At 40.8% G+C, this 17016-nt stretch overlaps 1 protein-coding gene across 1 annotated transcript in view; it reads right to left on the reverse strand.

Moving 5' to 3' along the window:
* LOC139687582 (calphotin-like) overlaps positions 1-17016 on the reverse strand; it is a 105928-nt gene that overhangs the window by 47667 nt on the left and 41245 nt on the right. The window contains exons 4-5 of the mRNA XM_071584799.1: positions 14137-14424; positions 187-557 (exon numbers count right to left, since the gene is read on the reverse strand). Coding sequence (XP_071440900.1) covers positions 187-557; positions 14137-14424 — 659 coding nt within the window. The remainder of the gene's footprint in view (positions 1-186; positions 558-14136; positions 14425-17016) is intronic.

Below are 17016 nucleotides of genomic sequence, written 5' to 3' on the forward strand. Positions count from 1 at the left end.
AAGTATGTGCCTTGCGGAACTTTTCACGCGTTTCGAGCGAAGAGAGCCCAATTTTGCCAAATGTCGCTCCTCGCGGTCTTTTGGCGCGAGATTTGGAACTGTTCACGGAGCGGAGACTGGGCAAGTGTCACTCGATTCGCGTCGATTTCAAAAGCTCCGCGACGCAAGTCCCCGTGAGGCACTCACCCGCTGTGGGCTCCGTAGGCGGCGCCGTATCCGCCTCCGTATCCGCCACCGTATCCGCCGCCACCGTATCCGCCGCCATCGTAGAAGAGGCCTTTCCCGTAGGACCCGTGGGCCAATGCCCCGTGAGGGCCGTGGCTTGGCACGAACACTGGCAGCGGTTTGTAAACGGGCACGGGGTGTGGCACGTGCACTTTGTACGGTACATGCACGGGTACGGCTACGGGCTTTGGGACGTGCACTGGCACGGGGAGTGGCACGTGGACCTTGTAGGGGACGTGAACGGGGTAGGGGACCTTCTTCTCGACGGGGTAAGGGACAGGCCGGTCCACGGGCACGGGGTACGGCTTGATGACGGCCACGGGGTAGGGTCGCTCGACGGGGTACGGAACAGCGTGCGGGACGGGCACCGGGATGTTCTTGACGACGGCGTATGGCACGGGGTGCGGTACGGGCACGGCTACCTGCTTCTCGATGGTTACCGTCTTCGAGATCTCGTGTCCGGCCACCAAGCTCTCTCCTCCGAAGAACTGACCCCCGTACCTGAAGCCCGTCCCGTAGCCCGTCCCGTATCCGACTCCGAAGACTCCCCGCTTCCCGTGCTTCTTGGAGGCCCCGTCGTCTTCCTCGGAGGACGCGAGGGTCATCGCCGCGGCGAGGATGCAGGCCGTCTGGGGGGTAGGAAACAATTTGGTTAGTTAGAAGTGAGTCGTTGAGATTGAAATGGGCTCTGTGTGCTTACTTTTGCGCCAGCCAAAAACATCGCATTCCTCCTACATTTTATTTAATCGTTTTAATGGAAGGATGAAATACGAAAAACCATAAGTACAAGTCCATCGAACTTTGCCCTTACTCATGCACACGTGGGTTTGTCCAGCACCACTTGTGAGCACAAAGGAAACTGAATGAACTGACTAGTTGGTCAATAAATGCTACTGTACTCCTCGTAGTGAAAAAATATTTTATATTCTTATGAAACCTAAGATTATGCGAGTTGATTCCGAAGGCATTTAATACTTAGGTAATTTATTCCGAATTTTTCTCATTTTCATCAGAGATTTTGCAGTTTTAGCTTAATAAATATATTTAATGCAAATATCTCTATTTTTAGAGGATATGGATCAATGCAGGTTTTTTGTGGACCCAGGGACTAGCCCTTCTGTGCCCAACCTAACTTGACACGAAATGCTTAAACATTCTGCAACACGATTGAACATTGTTCAACTCTACCTACATTCTTATCTCTTATAATACCGTCCAACATGACTAACGAATGAATGTCATTGTTAACCAGATGAAAAAAATAATTACCATTTCTCACGCAGAAACTGCTGTCAATTTTGCTCAAAATTAACAGGAAAGTATAATGGAGAACTACGATATGTAAGTGTAGGAAACGTTTGAAATAATTAAATTTAATTACTCCCTAGAGACTCAGTTGACGTTAAAATTTTGTTATCTACTCAAGCAGGTTAGTTGTCAGCATTATCGTGTTTTTTTTCAAAATCCTACACTGCTCGTAACCGCCATAGCAAATCAACAACTTTCTTTAGCACAGGGAGAAAATTGCGGTCAAGAATGAAGAAATATATGACGCATATTTGCTACAAACACTTCCCCGCGGCGCTCTGCATCCTATTTGCTCTGTTTAGGCTTGAGTGAGGAATTAAAATCGTCCTCCGGAGACCAGAAAAATGCCCTACGATATAATCCGCATATTTAGTCGCTGAGAAATATTCCGATGGAGAAAATTAAAAAATTAATATTTTATCCCTTATATCCTTTATATCCCATAAATAAAATTGTGTTTGAATTCCATTGGACACAAAACTGTGAATCTATTATCAGCATTAACTCAGTACAAAAGATACAATACAAAATATATTGATCACTTTGGAAAAACTCTGCACTCTTTGAACGACAGAAATCATAAAAACACTGAGAGAAATCACCTTCCAAAACGGTAATTAACTAGTACGATTGAGGATCTCTTTAAAAATATTGTATAGCTCGTTATTAGGGAAAATGACTTACAAATAGCTTCATGGTTGTTCCTTAGTGGGGTCGCAGAGGTGGTTTGAGCGGCAGAATCCTTTATCGGGCCTTTACATACCTTTTGCGTGGGAAATTTTCCGGGGCCTTCGCAGCCAGTTCTCACCATCCTAATAAGCCTCACTTTCCCCTTTGTTGTCGCTTCGCCGAGGGTCCCCATGGGAGACCCGCCCGCCATGAGGGGCACTTCCGTGAAGATTCCATTGATTACATTTCGCGAGCGAGAGGAATTGCTAAGAATACATTATATGGAAATGCCTAAAGGACACCCGACAAAGTATTTCCCAAGTGTAGTGTATCTACCTGGAGATCATGGGTGGTGGTGTCTCACACAAGGGGGTGGGAAGAATGCTGCCGAACGCTCGTTGCGTATGGTTTAGCGATCACTGTTATGCAATGTCAGCGAAGGCGGACCGTTGGTCCTTAATCAGTAAAGCTGATATTTCTTCGAGGAATCATTCGTAAAATGGGTTGCACTAAAATTTTTTAATGCTGAAAAGGTCCCACGATTTTTTGGCAATAATTCTGGCATGCATTAGTTTTCTATGTTCAAGGTAGAATGATAGAGAAATGTATCAAAATTGTATACATTTCTCCCGTTTTATTATAAATGCTTCAAGAAATTCTGTTGCTCCTGTTTCCTTTAAGGCAAATTTAGGTTTTTAATCGTAAGAGTGAATACATTTGCATTAGTTCCAAACAGGAAAATTTTTGCCTGTGAAATACCATTTAAGTTGAATAATTTCGGAGATAGAGATCGCTGAAGGTCAGGGAAACGATTGTAGCTTCTTTAGCTCCGCCGTTTCATGGTTGACTTGGCACGGCATACGGTCGAGGTTATGTGAAAGCGAAGGTTCTTATGTTAATCGTCAACTGGTGGTCCTCGAATCTGCGCCTACTTGAGAATATCGGTAAGTGTCAGATTTAGATTTTGGAAGAAATCGTGTTTTCACTAGCATGTCAAGTGAAGTACGCAGTCCACTCATCACGTGAGATGTTAAATTGTCAGCCCCTTGTTACCGAATTAGATCGTGTGCAGCGTAGAGGAGCTAGATTTGTAAAATGTTGTTATGGCAAACTAACCGTGTAAAATAATTAGAGGGACTAGGTAGGAAATCACTCTCGGAGAGAAGGCGAAATTACAGATGAAACCTCTTGCTTAAATTGGAAGAATGTCCCTTTGGCGATGGTGCTGAAAATGTATTATTAACTCCCTCGTACTACGATAGGAGAGATGATGTAAATAAAAATAGAGAGAGAGAGAGAGTGTAGAACAGATAGCTTTAAGATGTCATTTCTCCCGCGAAAGATAGGGATTAGAATAACGTTGTCCGACCGCACTGAGGGTTGGGGGTAGTGATTTTGATCCCAGAGTAGTCTGGATTGTTATCACACACATGCGGTTATTTGCAGAATACAGTGTAGTGTAATTTGTTTAATAGAAGTGACCGGTGAACCAGATATCGTATTTTTTTCCTGAGTTCTATTCGTTCGAATATTTAAAACATTATCATCACTATGTGTTTCATATTTGTTTGTATATTTACCTGAAGACCGATTAAAAAATCATTCATATGGGGGTCCTCATTTTTAAGCATAATGTAATGTGAAAAGGATTTTGCTTCTAAGAAATCAACTTAAAATCGTAGTACTAATCATATGAAACCATGTTAAGTTGCTGATTTGGTGTGATTTCCAAAACTCATTTTCTATGGCTAGTATTTCAGTGTGGTTGGTCCGTTCGCTGTAACTAGCTTCTGTAATTTCTCCCGCATTTTCTTCCGTTTACCATATATGAAGTAAGGTCTGTTTCAACTTTGTATCAAATCTTTTATTTTTACTTCTGCTTTACTTTGATACATTCCAATAATAGTGATTGATAAATCATTTGCGAAATTTAAATTTTATAACTAAAAGCAATGGCCTCCCGGAATCAGACGTGCTATCGGTAAACTAATTTTGCCTCCTCTCCGTAAAATCTTTTTTACATTCAATTTGGAAGGGCTCGACTCAATCGAATGGCTAGTTTGCTGCACTTCTATAAGAATATATATGTATATATATATAATTATATATATATATATATATATATATATATATATATATATATATATATATATATGTGTGTGTGTGTGTGTGTGTGTGTGTGTGTGCATGTGTGTGTACATATATATTATATATACATACATATGTATATATATGTATGTATGCATGTATACATTCAGATAGAGAGACAGCGGTAAGAAGGACGGACGGGTGAAGGTTTCTCTGGCTCGAGGGAGAGGAGTCACAGGAAAGGCTGGTGGCCGGTGGCAGTTGGTTTCCAGACTTTCAGGAGTGCCGATCGTTTGTTTGCAAAACCTCTTTAACGTGACCTCATTACGTTCCCGTCATGAACCAGTCATTGAAACAGCTCTACGTCTACAAATGTTGCGTGAAACTGTTCAAAACCTGGAACGAGACTCGTTCCATGTTCAAGGGAGCTTACGGTGATAATGCCATAGGTAGACTGGGTGTTTTTGAGTGACAAGAGTTGTTGTGGAAGGGTAGAGAAGATATTGAACACACCAAATTTCGGAACGTCCTTCGACCTCAAAAAGTGATGATAATCCTACAAGACTTTATTAAAACCACAGGTATTGCAATTTTCCACTAGATATTTTATTTCAACACTACCGGTTTCGATGTTTTCACATCATCATCAGGTGTGGTGAAAACATCGAAACCGGTAGTTTTGAAATAAAATATCTAGTGGAAAATTGCAATACCTGTGGTTTTAATATGTTACGCTTCCACCATATCACGCCTGAGACCTCATCATTCGCTACAAGACTTTGTTGGACAGGCATCGCAGATTAAGTGTTCACATGGTTTCTGATGAACTTGGCATCCATAAAAGTGATGTGCATCGACTTGTGACCGAAAAAAAGGCATGAGAAAGTTGTGTGCGAAGTTGATGCCGCGAGTGTTCTCGGGCGAAAAAAAGTAATCTCGCGCGCGGATCTGCCAACAGCTTCTCGACCATGTGTATCAATTCTGGCAACAAATTGTTTTTAATCGACTCACACATATATATATATATATATATATATATATATATATATATATATATATATATATACACAAACACATCTCAACTCGAAAGCCCACCAAACGGCGAACAAATATTCATTCACATGAAAATGGATATAAGGAAAAGGGATAGGAACTCATGTAAAAGTCAAACACTTGAATATATATATGACATATAGAAAAATACACATACACGGAATCGAGCAGATCATGAGTGCAAACATATTTTCTTGACCGGGACTTGAACGACGGATCTTTTGACTTGCCGGCCGAGTATCGAGCCTCTCCGGTATTTTTCTTTTATATATTTTCCTATCCCTATTCCTTTTGTTTTTGTCCATTTGAAAGAATATGTTTGTATGTATATATATATATGTATATATATAAATATATATCTGTGTATATATATATATTCTCACTCATATACTATAGTTTTATTGGCGCAGCGCTCGAAGAGGAGGGACCAGAATCCTGCTGACCCCTCACTAGGGCGAACAGGTCGAGCTCGTCGACGTGGAAAGTTACCTGATGTACCAATATGATCTTCATCATTTGGTCCACCATTGAATATTATAATTCTAATGCATAATTATTCAATGTCTCGACACATCAAATATTTTCGGTATACCAATGTGAAGTGTATTTTTGTGATACAGAATAGATCGAATCGAAATTTTGAAATATCACGTGCATACTTATGATGATTGTGCTGTAAAATAATACCAAAAAGATTTTAAATTTCAAAGCCACTAAATTATTTTTGATGTGTTATTTTGGAAAATTATTATAAATTGTATGCATTTGGCTCAATGAAATTTATGTGGTCTTCCACCATTTTATGAAAATATCCGTCGTATGCAACAATTACCCCTAGATTTTCTGACAAATTGAGGATGAAGCTATTGGTCAAAACAGCACATTTTCTCAAACATTTTGAGTACTTTACATGCCAAAGTATGGTATACTTTGGAGAATATTTATAGTGATCGAAAAAATTCAATTACATTTACAAGCATAACCCCGCAAGTCAACTTTTGAGTGTAAGGGTTTCGGGAAGCATCAATGAAGGCACAAAGAAGGCGAGGCCGAGCAATAAGTATGGCATTGGCTTCGGCGTGGGATTGAGGCGGAACCTTCGGACAGTGTTCATAGGGCAGGGTCAGGGTTCAAATCCGGGTGATATTGGACAACCCCTCTGTACTATATTTCCTGACCGTCCGATCTTTCTGGTGGAACGCAGACGGCACAGGTAAAGAAACCGTTCCCTGACGTGAGAATTTCACGGGCCAGGAATTTAATATCCGTTTTGACTCTAACCTGTTAAGTAACACGCATGTCAAGGGTACTCAACACCGCGGGGGACGCAATTTTTATTGACCTTTGCTGATGGTGACCACATAGATTGCAGTTGTGGACTTCCATTAAGCAACGTATCCATCCGCATTACTCTATAAGTTACGGAAGTAAGTGCTCTCCATTATTACCAGTTGTCCCATTTGGCTTTCCCCTACAATTATTTTACGACCTGAGCCATCTCAAGTCGAGAAACATGTACAATGTGATAATTTAAAATAATCTGAATCTGTATGTAATTTCAGTACATGTTTTCCTATTAAACAGTTTAACTATATTGCGAATATACATGTATATTACATCTGCCCTATTTTGTTTTTCACTCTTAAGATCTTTCAATATTTTTAAATTTTAATTTAACATCAAAATGATGGTGATTCAATGTTTACATAGTAATTCGATAAGCAGGTTTTTCTAAAAGAATGGACGAAATTTAAACAAGGCACTTCGGTACTTTCCATATGGATACTTATTCCATTATTCAAAGAAGGTTTTAATTATTTTAATTGATAAACATGTCAATGATCTGTAATCAAATTGTCCCGCTGGTCATTGAATGCCCCTTCAAGAGAATGTGCTGATTCGCCTACGGCGGAATGACTAGACTAGGCGGGCTGTAGTAAAGTAATAAGCATGAGTCAAGATTCATTTTTACGGCGAGTCTATCGCATTTGAAATGTGGATAATACCATGGGACTAATACTAATCTTGGAAACTTTCGATAAAAATTGAAATGGAGGAATTGGAGATATCTCAATATGATCCGCAAGAATTTTTCAAACTGGAATGGGAAGAATGTGTGTCCTCCACAATAGGAGGAGCGGACTCCAAGTTGAAATTCAAAGAAGCCAATGTGCGCCCGGAACAGCAGAGTTTTTTTTATGGCTTGTGCGTCAAATCGAGGAACACGAGAAGTATCCCACAAATGTGCTTCAATTTTCCAGTTAGAATAACTATAAAATAGTTCTAGAGTGTCACGTTAAACAAATTTTGTCAAATTAAACTTCTTCGGCTATTTTTCCTCTGTTATTTTTAGCCACTAAGCGAGAATATTCTGCTCAGAGTCTCTATCAACGGTACTGGCTGCGATGACTTCAACTTAATCGTAGGATATCATTAGAAATTGCTCAGATTGAATTGTAGAAAACATTCACTTAAGTTCTTACGGATTTGCACGTTGTTAAACTATCTTACTTGAATATTAATACGCAGATTTTCGCTTGGATATTAATTTAATTTTAAATTCGTATTAGATGATAAAAAAGGAATAAATAGTTACTTTCTTGGTGATTCTTTCTGGAAAACTCTAATTGGAATACCAAAATATTCCACGGATGAAACCTTGAGTACATAAAGATTCGAAAAATTGACTGGACCTGTTTTAAATTGATTAGGCATAAGTAGATCGATCGTGTTTGGGAATCACTCAGGAAGAGGGTTACAATTAATATGAATCATGCGAGTAACGAAGGTTTTCGTAAATTCCAAAGAAACTGCGGGGGATGCCGCAACAGTAACTTTTAACGGAGTTATCCGCTAATGTGCAATTCAATGCAACATTTTCAGAGTGTAAAAATCATTCGCCTTGTCTGGGATTCGAACCCAGATCCCTCAATATCCGGTCGAGTGCTTTAGCCAGTTAAGCTATCGAGGCGTCCTATTAAACTCTGAAATTTTGGGGCTTTTAAAGATGATTTTTACACTCTGAAAATGTTGCATTGAAGGTTTTCGTAGTTCATTGGCAATTCATAACGGTGAAACAATCAAAGGGAAGTGTTTGAAGAAATGCATTCACTGAATTGGTTCCTGATATTCTGCGAGACCATGAGGAAGGCTAGCTAAAATGGGCACTCTGTATACCTACGTAGAACTACTTATTGTTCTTTACATAGTGAAAAATAAGTGAGGTGGGAATGGGCAATAGAAATTACTTATGCAATCCTTGAGCTCACATTATCTGGAGGGATAACAAGCGCAGATGTCGTGAGAAATAAGTTATGGGCACGGTAGAAGTGTTCGCAGGTATTTCGTAGCCACGCCATTGTTGCCTTCCTACGGCTTCGTTTTCTCAGGATTGAGCAAAATATTTGGCATGTTTCACCAAAGGAGGCGTCCATATCAGCAGCATTGTCCTCAGATCAAGGATGTTGAAGTCCACGAGGCAGCGTGAAGTCTTTTTGCTCTATGCCGGCATTCTATTTTAACGTCTCTCTATTGGATAAGTAAAGTGCTTTTTTAAATTTGATATGTTCTACCACGTCCATTGTGGAAATAGGTGTATATTTCGTCATTTAGCTGGGATAGACTAATTTTAATTTTTTATACAATCGACTGTTCCCCGTTCGTCAGAGGGTGTTAATAGGTATGTGGGTCAATTGGATTATTTCATTAATACCAAGCTAATCAATCTCCTCTATTTCCCATCATTCATTTGGATTCCAGTATCTTTCGTTCCAAATTGCATTTCCAATGGGTGTAATGCTGAAGAATATGAGTGTTAATTTCTCATATTTTTTCAGTTTTCTGTTTAACTCATAAAAAAAGATGATGATGGTTTAAGATAATGATTATGAAGTTAAGACCAGCTGAAAAAAACACCGGAAACAATTGCACAGCAGCGAAACAAAGAACCCGAGAAACAAAGAAACACGGAATTAGCAAGTATTTTCAGTCAACTTATATTAAACCTAATTTTAGAACAAATACACTCCTCAAGATACCATACTAATTGCAAAATATTTCGACAGATTTCTCAGTGTTATGTAAAATACATTGAAAATATGCAGTAGAAGATACGACTAAAAGATATTGTTTTGAAAGTTACAGTTTTCCATATAACTGCTTTCATTACAATCCAATTACTCATGGATTTTCTGTAAATGCGTGCCTTTCTTTAGTCTTTTCTTTTCAATACCGTTAGCAAAATTTGGAGCTCGGTTTCCGATTTGGGTTAATTGAAGAATGCGTGAAACTCCCATTTGGCAATTATAAATTTTTATCCAATGAGTTCTGTGGTAGTCAGTAGGCTTCGCATGGAGAAAAAAATTGTGCTTGTGCCCTTTTTTTATGCACTGAGTAACTTCAAGTCCGTGGCCTCCTTATTTATCAGACCATCCTGCGGACCGATCGTTTCCTCTTACTTTGTATACATCAAAAGAAATCTGTCATGCAAATGATTGATTCCGAAGTGCGACAGAGGATTGAAGGGAGATGAAGTAAAACTACAAAAGTTATGTAATTTTGCATAGTTTCTTCCTAATTTTGCACGTGTGCTTTGATCAGGTACTGTGCATGGGATATGAGATAACTTCTCAAGCTATTTTCCTTTCCTCACTCACCAATAAAAGTTGGGCCGGAATCATTTTATCAACACTGACTACATAATAAATACACATGAACAGCAAACAATGCACAAATATTATTTTGAAAACATTTATTGAGAAGCATAAAAATGCAATATGGCAGTCCGCAGAATGCAGGTTTAACAACAATAACAATAAAAATTAACAAAACGAAATTATCAGCTGGGCCACCTGCCCACGTGTGGTGGCGAGTTTAATGTCACAAAATATTGGGAATTGAGTCTCGGGAAATGAAAAATGTGAGAAAAATATCACGAAAAAATTTAGTATGATTTCTTTTTTGAAATGAAATAGTAGTTTGTTTAAATGCCATGTGATCGTAGCCATTCCTTTCAATATATCTCTAGGACAAAAGAGTATATAATTCACATGACCTTGAGTGAGGCGATTTAGAATTCAATTTTTAACGAATTTCGTTTGCTTTTGGAAAAAAACGAGCATTTCTATTGCAAGAATGCGACTGAAAATTATTTTTTCAAGTCCCACTTGATTGGGTTCTAAACTTATGCGATTGAAATCTTGCGTCAATGTAAAATTTAAGTGGAGGCAAGACTTATATTCACTCTAGGTTTACCAATTTCATGTCCTTGTGATGAAGGCAGTTCTGTCTTAGGTGGCCACTGCGGTCACTTTAATAATTATCACTCTCAGCCATTAAGGCACAGCAAACGTGCTTTCCGACTGCAAGAATCAGTCTTTGATCATGGAGAAGTAAGAGCGACGGAATCACAGGTTTATCTCCTTGGTCGTCCGGCCCCCGCCACTCATGAGTGCCTCTTCCCGAAGTAGTGCCCGCCGAACTGTCCTGTCCTCCTCGCCCCTGACTGACCGGTGCTGAACTGGGGTAATCCGCCGGCCGACTCTCCCCTGGCCCCCGCGGTCCGGTGGTAGGCGGTGCTCGCGTGGCTGGGCGAGAAGTCCCCTCCGGCGGTTCTCTCCCCGCCCCGCTGCCGCCCGGGAGCCTCGTTCCCGCCTCCGCCCTTAGCGACGGCCGATCGTCCTCCGCGTGTCCCCGATAATGGAGGTGGCCGGTTGTCGGCCCTCGGGGATTGCTGCCCTGCTCCCGGGCCGTACGACCCCCCACCGGCGAAACCTGAATTCTCGGCCGAAGAGTGAGACAAAGGAAATACAGTCATTAGATTTGGAATCGATCCATTCGGTGATGGGGGCGTGGGGGAGGATAGGTGAGCAGGTGGGGAAGTTGGGGGAATGAAGTATGGGAACATGATTAAGGGAAATTCCTGGATTAGATCCCAGAGAAGTTTTAGTTAATCTTAGTGAGAGATCGAGCCCAGTCCCGATACCTATGTTTCAAGAAAGACCTGCGAGTATTGTCTAATACGTACGTATAGTTTCCGGAACTGGTTTACTGAACTTATTGTTGGTTACTAGTTTTTCCAATAGATAAGTATGTGGAGAAATTAGTTAGTTAATTAGCATAAATGACTTTTTTATTGTAGCCATCCTATTTAGTTTAACTGTAAACAAATGAAATAATTATAATTAACGTTACAAACGTTTTTCGTGGAACCATTTAACCTTCAAGCTTGGGTTTTCTAGCATCCAATGTTTTTCCAGCAATGCTAAGCACATTATAAAGTAAATGCGATGGGTATGGGTTGATGATTGTTGTAAACAAAACATATATCTCATAGGGTCTACGAAAGAGACAATGTCTAATTTAAACCTAAAAATCAAACTGAAACTAGAGCAGGTCAAACAGTGTTCCTTTCTTGGTAGTGTTTAGAACCAAAATGATCCAAGTGGTATGGACATGAGAAGCATTGCGTCAGGTATAAAAATTTTTCCAACTATGAGGCAAGCGATGGCAGGGGCGTTATGACGTTAAGAAAAGACTCATTTAAACTTTGAAAGGGAGCGCCGTTTTCTAGGGCCCGGAAACGTGATCGTTGAGGAGGACTATAGGCATAAATTGGAGGCTATTGAAATGTGGGTGTGGTGAAGGATGGAATAGGTGAACTGGACAGGAAGGTAAACGATCGTCTAAGTGCGAGGCAGAGTAGGTGAGGAAAGGGGTTTTGGAAGAAATCCAAAGAAGACAGGAAAGATAGACGCGGAGCATATTGACTGGTGATAGTGTGTTTAAGACTGAGATAGGGGGGAGAACGTTGGGTAGAATTAGGATAATCATGTAGGAGGGAATGTAGGGAGGAAAAAGTATGCGGAATTGAAGAGAAACCTATTGTAGTATGGGATTTCAGATTTTTTTGTTAGGAGAAGCTAGGAAATGTATTGTTGTAACATGGAAGAGTCCTTGTCTATTCAAAGGATACATAATATGGCAGTGTACCAATATTAATAATTATTCAACCGAAAATATTTTTGTGAACCCTCCTCACAAATTTCATATTTCGAAATTTGTGATCTCAATTCACACGAGAAGCTGAAATCCCGACTTTCTCGCAATGCAAGAGTTACATGTTCATATTATTTCAAAACCTTTTTAGTACCCTGCCAGCCACTGTTAAGGTGTTTGGCAGGGGATGAATTGGATTAATTTTGACCCGAATACTTTTCCCCCTAGTGTGGTCGGACAGCGTTCTTCTGTCCTACCCCTTATTGTTCGCGGGACAAATGGTATCTTAAATCTTTCTGTTTTACACTTAATCTATCGATTTATTGACGTGATCTCATCAACCGTAGTGTGATAGGGCTAATCATTTATTTGCAACATCATTGCAAAAGAGACCTCCTTCCAAATTATGCAAGAGATTTAATCTGTAATTTTACCTTCGCCCCTTGAGTGTTTTTTAGCCTAGCACCTGTAATAATTTTCATACCATTCCCATAAAAACCAATTCCATTTTCTTAAATCAGTAACCGAGCTGCAAATTTCTGAATAAAGCAAGCATCAAGTAGATCGCTGCTCTCTGAGTTATGCCATTTTGTTCCAATTCACGATCAATTTCGCCCGGTAATTAGGAAAGTACATGTCTTCACTCCAACCCACCCCTCGAGCGAGCGAAATAAACCATGCGTTCAGATTTCTCAATTCCAAGACCGTCAAGTCGATTGGCGAAGAAGTTAACGTCCTCCCGTTCGCAGACGACATTTCAGTGGCGAAGAAACCTAAGAGGACCTGCAAGCAACTCTTGATACAATGGACCAAGTACTTAGGGAATACATATAGTATGATCAACAAGAAGAAGAAAGTTAAAATCCATGTGTGAGGAAGAAAGAAGCTAAAGACAGGTATAATAATTCGAGTAGTGAAGCTAGAGCAAATAGAATCCTTCATCTACCTGGGAAGCCTTGCATATAACTGGGCTTGGAAGTAATTCTACCGACATCAAGCCGCGTCCCGGCCTCGTAACGTCCACCATCCGTCGTGAGTTTCACGAAATTATTTTTCTTATTCTTTTAGTTGGTGTTGAAATAAATATTATACATATAATAGTATATTATATGATAATATTATAGTATATACAGGTATACATATATATTATATAAATAAAGATAATGATTTATGGGAAATCAATGATCAACGCTGACCTTGATGCGTACTGGACCGTCCTCCTGCAAAGCTTAGGGGTTGAACTTGTCCACCAACGGCTCCAATTGTTTGACTTGCCGCCTCATGTATCCCATGCCCATATCCCCCAAATGCTTGCCCTGAAATTGTTTGACTTGCTGCGTGCGTTCCCGTTCCGTGATCTCCGTAGCCATTTCCCCTGAAACTATGCCCTCCTAAGCCATTCCCTCCAGCAAAATGGCCCCCGAATCCCTGACCTCCCAAGGTATTGCTTCCTACGTAATTCCCACCCAAGTAATTGCCTGCTGATCTGTGACCTCCCATGGCATGACCCCCATAACCATGCCCTCCCAAAGAAATAGGGGCTCTGAATCCATGACCTCCCACAGTATTACCCCCGGAACTATAACCTCCCAGGGAACTACTTCCATAGCCTTGGCCTCCAGTGGCATGACCTCCGAATCCTTGGCCTCCTAGCCCGTTGCCTCCGTAGCCACTGCCTCCGATTACTTGACTCCCTAGGCCCTGTCCCAGCTGACTGGCCTGGCTTCCGTGTCCTTGACCTCCGGCGCCGTGATATTGGGAGTGAACGTAATACGGAATGTTCTTGTATGTGAGCACCGGATGCGGCACCCTAACAGGGTAAGGCCTGGACACCGGAACAGCCACTGGCCTCGGGACGTGGATCGGCACGGGTCGGGGGACCGGGACCCTATATGGTACGTGCACTGGGTATGGGATCTTCTTTTCGACGGCATAAGGCACAGGCCTGCTTACGGGCACGGGGTAGGGTCTCGGAACGACTACAGGGTAAGGTTTCTCCACGGGGTAAGGCACGTTCTTGAGCACTGGGTATGGTACGTTCTTGACCAACTGGACGGGGACGGGCTGCGGCACAGGCACGGGGATCTCCTTCGTGGTGACGGAGACCGCATGCTGAGGGGACCCTGTGCTCCCCTGGGCCGAGTACGACTCGTCCCCCGGTCCCGAGTAGCCACCTCCCTGTCCCGAGGTGTCGTCCGGGTCGGAGCTCCAGCCGCCGTAGGCCCCGTCCTCGCTAGCGGAGGCGACCGAGTCCGATAGACGACCTGCCTCGCCCTCGGCGTCTTGCCGGCTGAGGCCGTAGTCCAGGGGCCGGAAGTCCCCCTCGCCTCGTCGCCTGGAATGGGCCGCGGCCACAGCCACGCAGAGGATGAGAGCGATTCCGCCCACAAACAGATGAGTAAGGACCTGCGGGTGAATTTATAGCGTACAGTAGAATTATTTAGGGTTATTAAATCCATCGAAGGGAGAGATAATTTAACCATACCCTTAACCCAATTTAAATAAATGTTTTATTGGTATAAGAAATCATAATTTGCTCATGGAATAAATCTTAAAATATTACAATAGAGTAGCATGTGTTTTGAGATATGTACGAGTAATAGTTCTCTTCTTTAAAATACAGATATTATTCCGATTAGAACATCTGCGTCATCATTTAAAACCCATCGTCTCTCCCCACATGTCTTGTTTATTACGCACATCCCGAGATAGATATCATTCTAATTTATGACGTTTCCCCATAAATAGGAAGATTGGGTTAAAAGTTAGAGTTGGATGGTAAAACCTATAGGAGAGAAGAATGTTATTTTGTTAAGTTAATCATTTTTGAAGTCTTTTTTGACGATGATTGGTCAGTTACAATGTAGTAACTAAGGTAAATGAAGGAGTACACAATGCAAAAGAAGAAGTACGGGGCGAAGACTTAAGCATAAGTGAAAATGTAAAGAAAAATCTATGAACAAAAGGTAATGGTTAATAATTTTTATGGGCCTCTAACCTATTTTTTTAAGATCGGAGGATTGGCGTAGATGGGAGGCTTTTGAGATGAGGTTGTGAAGAAGAATGGCAAAAATGAAAATGGCAGAAAAGAAAACGAAATAGTAATACCTGCCTTGATAGGGAAGCAGAACAGGTTTTTTTGGGACAAATTCAGACGGGATATATTTCAACAGCATATGTATTAAGGAGCAATGCCGAAGAACTTGTTCTGGACAATGGCATGTAATACCTCAATACACGCGACAAAAATAAAAAAGTTAGCTTTAAAAACAGTTTAAATTACCAATGAATTTGACTATTTTATTTATTCTAAAACTTTGGGGATAGTTATTTTTCTTAAATATTGCAATCGACCGTTTTAAATGCACCGCTGAAATATATTCTACACTTTTCTTTGAACTTATCTTAAATACTATATGCTCGTAAATTATTTTTTTATATTTGCTAAAAATATTGAACCTAAATTACTTTTTACATTTTAAATCTACAATATAATTACAATATTTGTTTTTGATCAATAAAAAAAGTTCACGTGATAATAAAGCTATATGAATATTTTAGAATGACTTTTACTAATAATTTCATTTAAATTTAAGCTCCATTGTAGGATATTTTAATTAAAGTCTTGAACTATATTGTCAATTACCGGAAAAGGGAAGTAATGCAATGCATTTCAAGTACTCACTTGAGTCTTCATGGCGCAAGGTTCTACGGTGAATTTCGGCTGCTGATTGTTAAGCGTCTCTCTGTGGGACCTCCTATATATGTGAGCGCTGTGGGGGGGACCTGATTCTCTTTTAGTGCGTCGCCTTCAGCGGACCACGGGATGATCACTTTCCCCATCTCCCCGATCATTATGGTAAATAATGGCCCACTCGATCTTCAGTAGCCTGGTAACTGGACCATCAAAGTGGCCAAAATGGGAAAATTCCCTGATACCGCGAGCTCCATTCAAAATTAATGACTGCGTGAAAATGTCATTTTCTCGCCAACACGTTTTAAGAATTCTAGACCAGTTTCTGTTTCCTTCTCCATTTGTCTTGGATATGTTTTTACGAGTTGGAGCGCTGATCTAAGGGAATTCGTCTGATTTGTGATTTTTTTACGTATTATTTTCAATATTTTTTTTTTAAGTAATCTACCGGTTAAGGTAGGTTTTTGGACTGACACAACTACCAAACAAATATTTTATTACTCCTAACAAAACACAAAATCAATCATCCTACTCTATATCAGGTCCCTCTTCATCTCTGAGTACTTCCTTCCTCCCTTCATCCCGTCCAACAACCCTATCCTGTTCCTTCCCTTTCCTCTTTTGCCCAACATTCTACCCTCTATCACAGTCTTCAACATCCCACTGCCGGTCAACACCCCCTTCATCCACTTTTCCTGCCTCCATAGGATTGCTCCCAACAAACCCCTCTCTTCGCCCACCATACCAAGTACTTCCTCATTTGTTTTCTTCTCTGTCCATTTCACCTTCTCCATTCTTCTCCACACCCACATTTCAAAAGCCTCCAATCTACGTCTATCCTCCTGCTTCAATGACCACGTTTCCGCTCCGTACATAGCTACGCTCCATATCAAAGTTTTTACGAGTCTTTTCTTAACATCCTTACTCAAAGTCCCTGTCATCAACTCCCTCCTCCTTGTGAAAGCATTTTCAATATAATGGTC

The sequence above is a fragment of the Hetaerina americana genome, unplaced genomic scaffold, assembly GCF_022747635.1.
Source record: "Hetaerina americana unplaced genomic scaffold, ioHetAmer1.1.p SCAF_2, whole genome shotgun sequence".
NCBI lineage: Eukaryota > Metazoa > Arthropoda > Insecta > Odonata > Calopterygidae > Hetaerina > Hetaerina americana.